Source organism: Gouania willdenowi, chromosome 17 (assembly GCF_900634775.1).
Source record: "Gouania willdenowi chromosome 17, fGouWil2.1, whole genome shotgun sequence".
In the NCBI taxonomy this organism is placed as follows: Eukaryota; Metazoa; Chordata; class Actinopteri; order Blenniiformes; family Gobiesocidae; genus Gouania; species Gouania willdenowi.
In genome coordinates, this window is record NC_041060.1 from 33,890,546 (window position 1) to 33,904,429 (window position 13,884).

At 38.4% G+C, this 13,884-nt stretch overlaps 1 protein-coding gene across 1 annotated transcript in view; it reads right to left on the reverse strand.

Moving 5' to 3' along the window:
- Positions 1-2,246: 2,246 nt before the first annotated feature.
- The window catches only part of LOC114479328 (zinc finger protein 664-like), a 13,189-nt gene continuing 1,551 nt past the window's right edge, over positions 2,247-13,884 (reverse strand). Inside the window, exon 3 of the mRNA XM_028472971.1 lies at positions 2,247-4,289. Within this exon, the coding sequence (XP_028328772.1) occupies positions 2,953-4,289 (1,337 nt within the window). The 3' untranslated portion in view covers positions 2,247-2,952. The remainder of the gene's footprint in view (positions 4,290-13,884) is intronic.

A 13,884-nucleotide genomic window follows, 5' to 3' on the forward strand; every position in this document is an offset into this window, starting at 1 on the left:
AAAAAGGACGTCTAAATGACGTTGGGTGTTGGGGGGCTAGGTGAAAAAAACGTTTTGCTAAAGTAATGTAAAAAAAGTGTTGCATTTTCCAAGGTTTTCAGGACAAAAAACATCTCCAAGTGTTTAAATTGATGGATATCATCAATTCCACTTTATTTATTCAACACCAAACACAACAAAGTCATCTAATGGCATCAATCCACTAAAAGTTTAACACATACATTTTCATAGAAAAAAAAAAGAAAAGTAAATCCACGGGTAAATAAAGTACACATACAGGTGAAATATGCATCCAGCAGAGGTGGTCATTTTTCTCAACTGGAACCATTATACAGTACATATCTACAGGATTTATGTGCATGGTGCAAGTAAGGCATGTATATGTATGTGTAAATGTACAGGTGGTATTTTTTATAATGCGAATAAACATTGGTTTTCTTTAGCATTGAATAAAAGCACACACCGACAACATGGATAACGCAATCATTTGCAATGTCATGATAATCTTTTTAGTGTCACTTTCGTCCTCAGTAGGTTTGGTTTAAAAGAACAAAAGCACCAGCAGGAAGTCCAGCATGTGAAAACAGGCAAACAGTTTCTTCTACTTTCTTATCCATCAGTGTTTAAACTCCTCCAGGTCGTGTCTCTACATCTGTAAACATCCAGTGTTGGATTATTTCCCCTCCAGCTACATGGCAGCAGAGAGTTGAAGCTCTCCTGCTTTTATTACGGTACTTCCTCCATTTAAAAACAACACAGCGTGCTATAATTACTGTAGTAGTGCTGGGCTGTAGTTTTGCTTTTTTAACCTTTGGATTATTTAAAGCAGCTGGAGACGATAATTATTGATCAGATAAAGACAAAGTAGATTAAAACGTAGAAGACTATGCTAGACAATTGTCGTAAAAGTTTTGTGCATTGCATTGTGGGATGTGGAGTCACACATTGTGGCTACATTATGGCTGTGTTCGAAATCGCATACTAGCATATTACTCATACTGTATACATGTAGTGTGTTCACATTAGATAGTATGAAAAGAAGGTGAGAAACACCAGGATGTATACTATATGCACGCTAGTCATACTCAGCCGTCCCATGATGCATTGGGAGTGGAACGTAAAATGGTCCTGGGACCTGCTTCAAGCTGATAATTAAACATCCTCTTTTCAGAATAAAAGCATCTCTTCTTGTCTTCCATTTTGAAGTTAACAGGAAGTTTAGTCAGTAGCACAATGAAGTGTCTCTGAAAATGTGTCAAACGCGTCTACGTGAGTTTTATTCATCAAATGAGCACATTTTGATATTTACCTAAAATGTTTGTCAACACTAACAATAAAGGTCCCTTAACTAGTGTTAATGCATTATTAAGCATTATGAGACACTTGTAAACATTTATTAAGGCTTTTGTCAAAATCGCTGATGTTACACAACGTACTTAATAAACAACTTAAGTAATTGATTACTAGAGACATACTTAAGGATATTTTATTACAATATGTAACTTTTATTAATGGTTCATAATGTTTGAATTAATTCTGTGCAGTAAACATTATTTAACTGCCTATTAATGCATGAACTGATATGTTAATTAATGTTAGGTAATACGTTGTGATTATGAACTGTTGATTAATGCTTAATAAAGCATCAACTAACTTTAATTAAGGGACCCTTACTGTAAAGTGTTACCAAATGTTTCAGAACCTTCAAAAGTGGAGAATTAACACAGACATTTAGCCTCAGTGGGTTTCAGGTTGTTGTCGTAGGTTCTAAATGCATCTTTGGGAAACTTGGAGATCAACCTTCTAATCGTACTTATAGTATATAATAGACCAGTGTTTCTCAAATGGGGGTACAAGATGGAACAACAGGGGGTCCTTGAAAAGAGTGGAAAATTAACAAATAGTGTACGAGATGAAATGATAAAAACTATAAAAATTATAAAAACTTGGGGTCGGGACCCCATATGGGGGTCGCCTGAAATTTATGTAAAATTAAAATAGATTTTGGAAATGTTTTAATTTCTATTCTTTTGTTAAAATTAAAACATCGGTCTTGCATATTTTCATTTTGGGAAATATAATCAAACATGATCAAAAACAAATTTGAGAAAAAAAATGTCTTTGGGGTCGCCAGAAATTCTTGATATCATAATGGGGTCACGATCCAAAAAAGGTTGGGAACCCCTGCAACAAATACTGTTTCTTTCCACTTATTTACAAAATGAAATTCTTTAAAAATGTGTTTTATCACTCGTTCATTCCATCATTATGTTCAATAGTTGTTTTTAAATTGTTTCTGATGCAAAATCTTGTTGTCGGACAAAGGGGGACTTAAGCCAAAAATGTTTGAGAACCACTTCAGTAGACCGTATAAACTCATTGACTTTGTAGTGTGTAGCACGTTAGTGAGACGTTTACTACACAGACCATGTCTTTATCTGATTTCTTTTGTTTTAAAAATCCAGGAGAGGATTTTAAGCAAAGGTTATGAATAAATAAAACATATTTTTCATTTGCTTGTATATGCTACTCTCCGTCAGTGAAAATAAAACACACACAGCGCTCGTCAACCTCTGTGTGTGCGTTTGTAACCGAGTTTATGTGACGGTACAACATTAAAACACAAGAAAAAGAAAAGAACGAAGTGTCAGAAGACGGAAGGGTTGGGGTCATATTTCAGTGACAATTACATTCTCAATTACCCATGTTGAATTACAATTACAGTGGTTTTTTTTCCAATTACAAATAAATAATTTTTTATCCTCAGAAAGTCAATTAGTTTATTTTTATTAATTTACTTCGAAAGAATGAATTAAAAAATAAACAAATCTCAACGGAAAAAAAGTCAATTTCATGTTCTCGGCTCGCTAATGCTAATACCAATGCTAATGCTTGACGTGATTAGTATTGTGTATATTTCCCGTTTGTGTGAAGTGTTTTCCTCCTCCCTCACTAGGCCGCCCGGTGGTCCGTGAACCTCTTCAGGTGGTAGCGCAGAACTCCTTTGGTCTTGAAGGTCTTGCCACAGTTGCAGATGTGCGGCCGCTCGCCCGTGTGGTCCAGCTGGTGGACGCGCAGCAGCGTGCTGGTGAAGAAGAACTCCTTGCAGGTGATGCAGTAGTGGTTCTTCTCCCTGGTGTGTTTGCTCCGCTGGTGGCTGAGCAGCGAGCCCGACGTGATGAACGTCCGCCCGCAGTCCTGGCAGCGGAACGGCCGCTCACCGGTGTGGATGCGCTCGTGGGCCCTCCACGAGTTGTGGTAGGAGAAGGCCTTCTCGCAGTACGTGCACTGGTACAGCTTCTCCTTGGTGTGGCTGCGCTGGTGCATCTTCAGGTAGTGGGCAATGGTGAAGCTCTTCCCGCAGTCGGGGCATTTGAACGGCTTCTTCCCCACGTGGAACAGCGTGATGTGGGATTTGAGGTGGGAGGACTGCGTGAACCTTTTCCCGCAGGTGACACAGAGGTATGGGCGCGCCCCCGTATGTGTCACCATGTGCGCCTTTAGGTGCGGCGACTGCGTGAAGCTCTTGCCGCACTCGGGGCAGGCGTAGGGCTTGAGTCCCGTGTGCGTGCGGTTGTGCAGCTTGAGGCCCTGGAGGCTGGAGAAGCACTTGTTGCACTCGCTGCACTGGTAGTCCTTCTGGTTCTTGTGGGTCCTCTGGTGGCAGCGCAGGCCACTCAGCAGCTTGAAGCCTTTCCCGCATGTGGGACACTCGTGGGGTTTCCGGTCTGAGTGAGTCACCTGGTGAACCTTCAGGTTCTGCAGACTGTTGAAGGTTTTGGGGCATTTGGGGCACGGCAGCAGTTTCCGCTTCTGGTGGGATTTGCAGTGAAAGTTGAACCCCTGGTAGGACACAAACCTTTTCTCACACACCAGACAGCGGTAGCATTTCTCCCCCTTGTGCGTTTGTATGTGCATGGACAGCTGCTCCTGGCTGCTGAAGCCGTCCCCACAGAACCAGCACTTGAAGGGTCTGGTGCCAGAGTGTGTGCGATGGTGTGTGTTCCAGTCCCTCTTCAGAGCAAAGCTCTTGTCGCAGTACGAGCACTGGTACGGCTTGGTCCGATCATGGATCTGCTGGTGGATGATCAGGCTCATTAAGGTGGGGTAGGTCTTCCCACACTGCCAGCACTGGTTGGGTTTCTGACCCAGGTGGAACCTCAGGTGAGCCTCCAGGTGAGCGCTCTTGTAGAAACCTTTGGAACACTTGTGACAGAACACCTTCTTCCTGCCGGTGTTGGTGCACACTTGTTTCTTTGGTTTCAGCAAACAGAGCTGAGGATGATCACCTGCAGGAGATCACGTGACACCAATTACAACCATAGCTTCCATATGTAATGTTACACAACTTTAAAGTCTTCATTTTTGGACAATGTGTAACTCAATTCCAGGGGTTCTGAACCAAGCCTTCAAACTCACCCTCTGCTGTTTAATGGAAATAATGAAGTTTGTTCCTAAAAGTTACTCAAAATGTCTTTTTTTTCAAATGCAAAAGTCACTAAAAGCTATGCATTTTATTTCATTTTTGTGTATTTCTGTCATTTGTGTATTTATGTTTTAATTTGAAGTATTTCACTTTTTTTTTTAATATTTTGGGCATTTTCTTTAAGTTTGGTGTTAAATATTTTTTTATTTCATGTATTTTCCCACATTTTGAGTATTGACAATTCTGATGTTTTTGTGTTGAACTTTTTTGTTGTCATTTTGTCTATTTTCCTGAATTTTGTCCATTTTCTGACATTTTTGTGTATTTATGTATTTTCTTTCATTTTTTACTTTTTGTTTCATTTTCTCTATCTTCTTTCATTTGTGTTGTTTTAGTTTTTAACTTTTTAGTTTTTCATTCTTGTTTTGTGTTTTTAGTCATTTTGTGTAATTTTGTAGTTAAATTTTGTATTTTCCATTATTTTTTGGTCTTTTTTCTGTTATTTTCTGTCATTTTGTGTGTTTGTTTTGGGGAACACACAATTGGGGAACCTATCTTTACAGGCTTATACTACAATACCTGATAATTTTATCCTGATTTATCTCCGTTAGCGGGCTCCACCTAACCAAACATTCTCTGTCAGACAGCTGTACTACAAAGCCAGATATAAAGTCGCTAAGTTAAGCGAGTTGATTTCAGCCTGGCTACGCGCGTCAGACCAATCACAGAAAAACTGTGTAAAGCAACTTATTGAGGAATAATTCTTTAAAAATATGAAGAATTTAAATCATAGTTCAGACCAAGAACAACACTGTTGCTGCAGTAAAAGCAGGACGTAATTAATGCAGAAATTGATGTGTTAATGATTTAATTAGTGAGATTATAAGCAGAGAACAAACAGACACTCTGATTAGTTTATTTTTACTTTTATTTTGTCCCTGGTTCTGATTAGGGCTGAAAGGATTCCTCGAGTTATTCGATTACTAAAATACGTTGAGGCAAAATTCTTTGACTCGACGCTTCGTTTAAGCCACTTCACTTTTAGGCACTTGCAGGGCTCGAGACTGCGACCAAAATGGTCGCATATGCGAGTATATTTTCAGTGTGTGCGAGTGATAATTTTATCAGGTCGCATCCATGCGAGTACGTATGGATGAACTTATTTTAGTCATAACTGAAATCATGATTATTCGTCAACCAAAAAGTTATTTATTTTTTGGACAAAAAATAAATAACAAAATCCTTCAAACATTAAAATCAAGTATATTCACTTTTGCACAAAACAAAACACTTGTTACACGTGACGTCTTTGCTGTAGTTTTTCATCATCAAACCCAAAGTGTTTCCATAAAACAGAATTTGACTTTGTTTACCAGTGTTTTTACTGCGTTTCTCCTCCATGTTTCAAGACCACTAGCAACAACTTTGGCTTTGAGAGGGACGGGGCAGAGGGGAGGAGCTTGCATTTGCATGGATTAAACAACTCAAAGTTAGTATTAATAACATGTGTGTGCCAAGCTTTATAATTGGTCTGAAATAGTGGATTTGTTTTATTTAGCAAATAAAACATGTCATAATAATGTTTTTAATAATCGTTTTTATTATTATTTATTTATTTATTATTATTTTGTAATCGTTGGGTGTAATAATTGAAATCGTATTCAAATTTGGATTAAATGAGCAGCTCTGTTTCCTATATGATGTCATGGTAAATTAAAGAATAAATATTCTCACACAATGATCCTCCTTTTATTGGACAGCTCGTTTTCTAAGAGAACTGATTGGTCAGGAGGCGGGACTTTAGATCCTACCCAGAACAAAACCTGGTCCAGACCAGGGGCCTGATGTACAAAGACTTATGTGAAAAATGTAATAAAGCATCGAATAAAGCGTACGCGTCAATCTAGAGACAGGCGTACGCTCGTAAAAATTCAGATGTTTGAATGTGTGCATAGGACTGGATCCACGAACACATTCAAACTATGAACATCTGAGTCAGCGTGGATGAGAGCGCACATATGGTCATATGTCAATCATATTAAAATGAGATCGAGGCTGCGATTCCCCTCAGCGTGATCAGAAAAAGCTGTGGCTCTTACCACCAGTAACACAGGAAAGTAGACATTTATTATTATTATTATTATTATTATTATTATTAGACATGTGTGACAGAGATAATTCAACAGTGAAGATACTTGAATTAATGTCGACACACACAGTTCTCTGAATGACTGTGGGTGTGTTAAGAAGTGGGAAGCGGATTAAGGAAGAGACGGAAAATGCTAAATACTACAAACAATAATGATAATAATGACAGCAAAATATGACGTTCTGATCGCATACATCAGGCTTATTTACCTATATGTCAATCACTAACCCCACCGTCTCCCGCCTGATACACGCACGCACGCACGCACGCACACAGAGGTCGGTCACAGTGAACAGTGTGCATGTGAGGCTGCTAAACATTCAGACATAATCGTGTCTGTTACTCAGAGGTCAGCTGACTACCTGTCAGAGATCGCAGCACACAGAGCTTTGGTAGAAAACAACATGTGAATGACTCACATTAGACGGATTAAAAACATTTAAAAAGCTCAGAGAGGACCAGCTGATCACATGCACATGTTCTGGTCGTGCCCCAAACTTTTTGAATTTTAGCGTGCCACTTTCGACACGTTGAGAACGGTCCTTGGTCGCACAGTGAACCTTGACCCCCTTATTGCTCTTTTTGGATTGCCCCGATCATCTGGTTGGCCCAAAACCTCACAACATATTATTGCTTTCACTACCTTGCTTTGTGAGGAGGCTCATCCTCCTCACATGGACGCATCATCCCCACCTACACATAATTAGGGTTGGGCACCGACAACTGGTTCAACACTCTGTGTGTGTGTGTGTGTGTGTGTGTGTGTGTGTGTGTGTGTGTGTGTGTGTGTGTGTGTGTGTGTGTGTGTGTGTGTGTGTGTGTGTGTGTGTGTGTCTGGCTACAACTTCAGTTTGGACCACGGAGCAGAAGGAGATATGAACTAATCACCGGTAAAAATCCCAGTAAAACTCCAGAAAACAATCACCAGTAATAAATATTATCTCCCTGGTAAAGACAGTAGCTCTAATAACTGGTAAAATGATAAACTGATGATATTACAGCCTGTGAAGGCTGGATAGGTGACGCACTTACTCTGCTTCTGGGTCCTAGTGCCAGCCGAGCGGTGAAGCCTGTTCAGTTTACCATGTTTACTGAGGTCTGTGTGTGTTTAATAACTCTGTGTGTGTCCGTGTGAAAGTCTGCATGTTTATGCCTCTGTCCATCCACTCTTTTCATTATATCCATGTCTTTTAAGACTTTTATTACATAGTATCGGTTGTAGTCCGGGCCGCCGCCATCTTGGATTATGTCGTCACCAGCGCGTCATCGCCGCAAGTCGCGCAAGTGCAACTTGACCCAAATAACTGTAAAGAGGTCTTATATTAGTCTATTATCTATTTAAAGTGGTGTTTTTTGTGGTTTTCGACTATAATTACATTTATGTATATAATATGTTCCCTACAATATAAACATGTTGACAATATAATTATATTTATAGTTTCTGTTTCCACTGTATCCAGAATAATAATTATCTTTCGAAACTAGAACTATTGATTGATTTGTCACATGACTGTTCCAGGGTTTGAGTTTGTTTTATTTAGTTTCACATCTACCTGTAGCTCTATGTTTTTTACACTGATGACAACTTGTTTGTAGTTTTATTTCAGAAAGTTTCACTTTTACAGTTATGGCTGGAAACCTTTGTAATTGAATATTCTAGTTACATTATAGCGACCAAATTAAACTATATCAACTAAGTGAATTAATAAAAATAACCTGTGTAAAGGCTTTTTCAAGCTAAAAAAATTATCTTGTGAAATCTGTGACCTGTTGACCTGCACAACTCAAAGAATCGGAATCGATTAGAACAGGAATCAAAATTGAGAATCGGAATCAGAATTGTTATAATCCAAACTATGCCCAACCCTAAAAATCGCACATTATATTCTGACTAGTACAGTGCCCGTCTGAAATATGCATTCATGTGGGAGCTTAAGTAGAGTTAATTATGGCCAAATGAGTATGTGTTTGAAGGTTGGATGTACAAAGAGGTGTACATACTCTGTGCTCTGTGGTGTTATAAAGGGGTTTAGTTGCGGGTGCAAAATAAAACAGCGTGTGCAATTTCCCTGGTTTAATTCTATGGGACATGAACATGATAAATGTGTTTTTTTGGTTTTTTGACTCACTTTTATATTTTTTGTTTGGTGTATTTTTCTGTACTGTATGTTTTTTGGAGTCATTATGTGTATTTGTGTATCTTTCTGTTGTGTTTTTGTGCATTTTTTGTATAAATATGTTTGTTGTTTTTTTTTTAAACTCAACAGATGCGTCATATCCGGATGGCCGAACAGCCGGTGCCACGCTTGACAAACAAAAGCTAAAACTTGAAATATTGACTACTGCTGGTGGACTCAGATAAACTGTAGGTCAACTTGACACATCAAGTTATCATTCAAAGAAAAAAGGAACGCCAAATAATGCCAAAACCAAGCCAAAAACGAGGCGAGTTGGATACCACGCCAGCAAGCCAAACCTGCGTGGAGGAAAAGGGCGCTGGTAGCGCTGATGCTACTTCAGAAATACTGAAGGAACTCAAACTATTTCGAACTGTAACGGCAGGGAACTTTGGTGTGCTGAGGAAGGAGGTGAGCGACATAAAGCTGAACTTTGAAGAATTAAAAACAAGGGTGGATGACGCCGAACAGAGGATTGTGGATAACGAGGACCGTAACATGGATCTGACTAAAGTGCTGTTTCATCTGATGCGTAAACAAAAGTATCTTGAGGAGAAGTGTGAGGATCTGGAAGGCCGTTCTCGGAGAAATCATTTAAGAATTTACTCAGCACCGGAGAAAACAGAAGGCAGCAATATGATTGTGTTTATAGAAAAGCTAATTCGTGAGCAGCTTCGTATCCGGGAGGAGATTTACATTGAAAGGGCGCATCGCGTCGCAGGAACAGGTGTCTCCGTGGGACGCGCTGCTGCAGACTTCACCAGATCTATCATCACTTGTTTTCGCAGTTTTAAGGAGAAACAACGAGTGCTGCATTCTGCATGGTCACTAAAGGACATTCGTATTAACGATCAAAGGATATATTTTGACGAGGATTACACCACCGAAGTGTTCAAGGAGCACGCAAAATACAGGAGCGCAAGGAAACAACTCCAGGAGCGAAAAGGCAAGTCTCGCGTTCTCTACCCCGCAAAACTCATGCTGTTTCTGCAGGATGGAAAAACTAAGACTTTTGAAAACCCACGAGAAGCAGCTGAGGGTCTAAAGGACTTTGGTGAAACGATGGCAGTCCCAAGAAAAGAGCCGGATTGGGACTCAGCGCTGCAGGCTGCGGGATGGCAGTCCCCCCGCAGTAGGAGCAAGCATGCTCCCTCTGGGGAAATAACAACCAGCGTTGAGTCTCTTCGACTTTCCTTGAACAGTTATGAAAATGATAAAACAGTCGATGATTAAGGAATGTGGAGACTACATTGTGGCTTGCTTATATGTATAATTAAGTGCGATGTCCGCGATGATCGAAATGAATAAACAGAGGAATATTGTTGTCACATGCATATATAGAACTCCAGGGTCCAGCATAACAGCATTTAATAACAAGCTGGAGCAATTATTAGTTGGGATGAATGAAAATAAACTGTCTATAATTTGCGGGAACTTCAACGTAAATCTCTTGAATGTGTCTAATCATACTAGTAGTTCAGATTTATTAGATTTAATGTATAGCAGAGGCCTTTATCCAACCATTACCAGGCCTAGCCAAATAGCCTCCAGTTGTGCCACATTAATTGATAACATTTTTGTTAATATTTTTGAAAAAACGGTCAAAAGTGGTCTTCTGATAAATGATACAACTGGTCATTTATCTATATTTGTAACTAATTTTTGTAAAGTAAAAACAGACAAAGAAAAGTGCAGTAGAGTTCTTCAGTCAAGAACTGAAGAAAGACTAAATACATTTAGGGATGATCTTATGAAAGAACACTGGGAAAATGTTTATAGTACAAATAATGTAAATAAGGCTTATGAATCATTTTTTAAAAAGTATCTATGGTTACATAATAAAAATTGCCCAACAAAAATATTGAATGATATAGCAAAAAAAAACAACAAGCCTTGGGTAACGAAGGGTATATTGAAATCTTGCAAAAAGAAGAATAAGCTTTATTGCGACTTTGTAAAATATCGGACAGTAAATGCAGAAAAAAAATATAAAGGCTATAAAAATAAGTTGACTACCGTAATGAGAAGTGCAATGAAAGATTATTATACAAATTTGTTGATGGAAAACAAAAGTAATATCAAAGGAATGTGGAAAGTTTTAGGGGAGGTTATGGGCAGTAAAATGAATTGTAGTCTGCCATTATACTTAATGAACCAACAGAATACAGAGGTAAGTGGTGTACAAATGGCTGTTGAATTTAATTCATTTTTCATCAATGTTGGTCCAAATCTTGCTAAATCTATACCACTGCATAACGAAAATAAAAGCTGGATAGGTGAAAGTAGAGTTATACAATCCCTATTTCTTGGTGAAGTTAGTGAGAGTGAAATTATTTCTATTGTCTCTAAATTGAAATGTAAATATTCATGCGATAGTGATGGCTTAGATGGTAAATGGACTTGATTTTATATAGCGCTTTATCTGAAGCAGTCTCAAAGCACTTTACATATCAGCTCATTCACATTCACACACCAGTGGGACAGGACTGCCATGCAAGGCGCTCGTCGACCACTGGGAGCAACTTAGGGTTCAGTGTCTCGCCCAAGGACACTTCGACACATAGTCAGGTACAGGGATCGAACCCCCAACCTCTCGATCAGAAGACGACCCACTACCACCTGAGCCATGGTCGCCATAGATGTGCATATTGTCAAAGAAATTATACATTGTATTATTAGACCATTAAAATATATAATCAATTTGTCTTTTAATACAGGTTTCTTTCCAGATAAAATGAAGGTGGCTAAGATTGTTCCACTTTTTAAATCGGGTGATAGGCATAGTCTCACAAATTATAGGCCTATATCTTTGCTTTCTCAATTTTCCAAAATTCTGGAGAAACTCTTTGTTGAAAAATTTGATTATTTTCTTGAAAAACATTCCTTGATACATGATAATCAGTTTGGGTTTCGAAACACCAGCTCAACAGCTATGGCTTTGATGAAAATCACAGAGGACATTACGACAGAACTGGAAAATAAAAATCACACAGTTGGAGTTTTTATTGACCTTAAAAAGGCCTTTGACACTCTCGATCATGGTATATTGATATCTAAATTACAGACATATGGCATTAGAGGTGTAGTTTTAAACTGGATTAGTAGTTACTTGGAAAATAGACAACAAGATGTAGAGTATATAGGTCATGAATCTAAGTTAGAAACAATACAGTGTGGAGTCCCTCAAGGCTCTGTGCTGGGGCCCAAACTTTTTACTTTATATATTAATGACCTCTGTGAGGAATCAAAGATTTTACGATTTGTTCTTTTTGCGGACGATACTAATTTTTTTGTATCGGGGAAGAACTTAGGAACATTAATGGAAACTGTTGAACAAGAAATGGTCCAACTTCAGAAATGGTTTAATAAAAACAAATTGTCGTTAAACTTAAGCAAAACAAAATGTATGTTGTTCACAAATCAAAAATGCCCTGATAGTGTTCATTTAACTTTAAATGGAATAACTATTGAGAGAGTGTCAGAATTGAGGTTTTTAGGAGTTCTCATTGATGAAAAATTTAAGTGGAAGTCGCACATAGCTTACGTAAGAAATAAAATTTGTAAAAACATTGCCGTTTTGAGTAAAGTAAAGTTTATGTTGAATTACAAGGCAATGAGAATTCTATATTGCTCCTTTATTTTGCCATATTTAATGTATTGTTTGGAGATATGGGGTAATTCTTATATTACTAAGTTAACGCCCTTATTTCTTTTGCAAAAAAGGGCTATAAGAATAATTAATGGAGTTGCTCCAGGAGAGCATACCACAGGACTGTTTCTGAGGTCAGGACTACTCAAACTGATGGACTTGGTTTCTTTACAAACTTTATTAGTTGTTCATAAAGCAAAACACTGTCTGTTACCACATGGACTTCAAACCCTTTTTACTGTAAACAGTGAGACAAGCAGAAGAAATAATGACTTAAAACAACCTTTTGCAGGAAATACCCTCAAAAAAATGTGTGTCTCAGTATCTGGTGATACAATGGAACTCTCTAGAAAATGATCTAAAATGTTGTTCAAATATAAGTATAAACAGCACATACTTAACTTGTATAAAGATGAATGTGAAAATTGTTAAATTTACAACAACTGTTGTTTCAGCAAAATCATTTATAATAATTGAGAAATAAAATAAAAAAAATAATAAAAAAAAGTGAAAATTGTTAAAATCGAAAGTTGATTACATCTGTTCTGGGCTATTGTTATCTTTTGGCATCGGTGAGACCATCTAATTTGTAACGTTTTTGTTAGGAATGGGGGAGGAGTTTATAAGATTTTTTCTTCATCCTACTCCTGTTCTTCTTTTCATGAATGTATTATTGTTGTGTTTGCTGGATTGTTGTACCAATTTATGTTGCATTACCATGAAAAAAAAATAAATAAAATGAAATGAAATTTTCATATTCATACCTTAGAACCGAGTGGTCAGAGCTTAGCTTCCATGCACGGCACCACAGAGAATCTGCAGTTTTCCAGATGGAGAATTGAACGGGTTGAGAAAATTGTCTGTAATAGACTCACCAGTGGCTGATGGTTTCAAATGATCTATTCAAAGAGCTCTATGTTTAGGTCTAAACTATCTTCCTCTCTCTCACTCGTGTGTTTACAGTCCGTGTCTGCTTGGCTGTGTGCGCAGCAATTGGCTCCGGCCGCACACGTGACTCTTGCTCGGGTGAGGAGCTGTGCAGTGAAATAGATACACATGGTGCGCTAGCGCCCCCTCACACCCTGAGGTCAAAAGCTGAATAGGTTTCACTTGACGTGCAGTCCAGAACTGAAATAAAATTAAAATAAACATTTGGAAATGACCAAATTACTCCAAAATAACATGTCCACACACTTAGGGTATTTGGAACCCGTCAACTAAGTTTCAGGTCGAACGGACACCGCGTCGGGGAGATATTCGCTCTACACACACACGCACGCACACAGACTTTCCGTCATTATAGTATAGATAGATATACACATAACCTAAAACGTGTGTACGTATTATTTGTACATAAGGCCCCAGGTTGTGTGTTCAGCCTAAGTTACCATGGTGATTTAACCGGCTAAGAAGGAATCCATGGTCGTAGGACAGCATACATCCTGGAAGTTAGCGTGATAAGAGGAAATCCAGCTACAGAGTA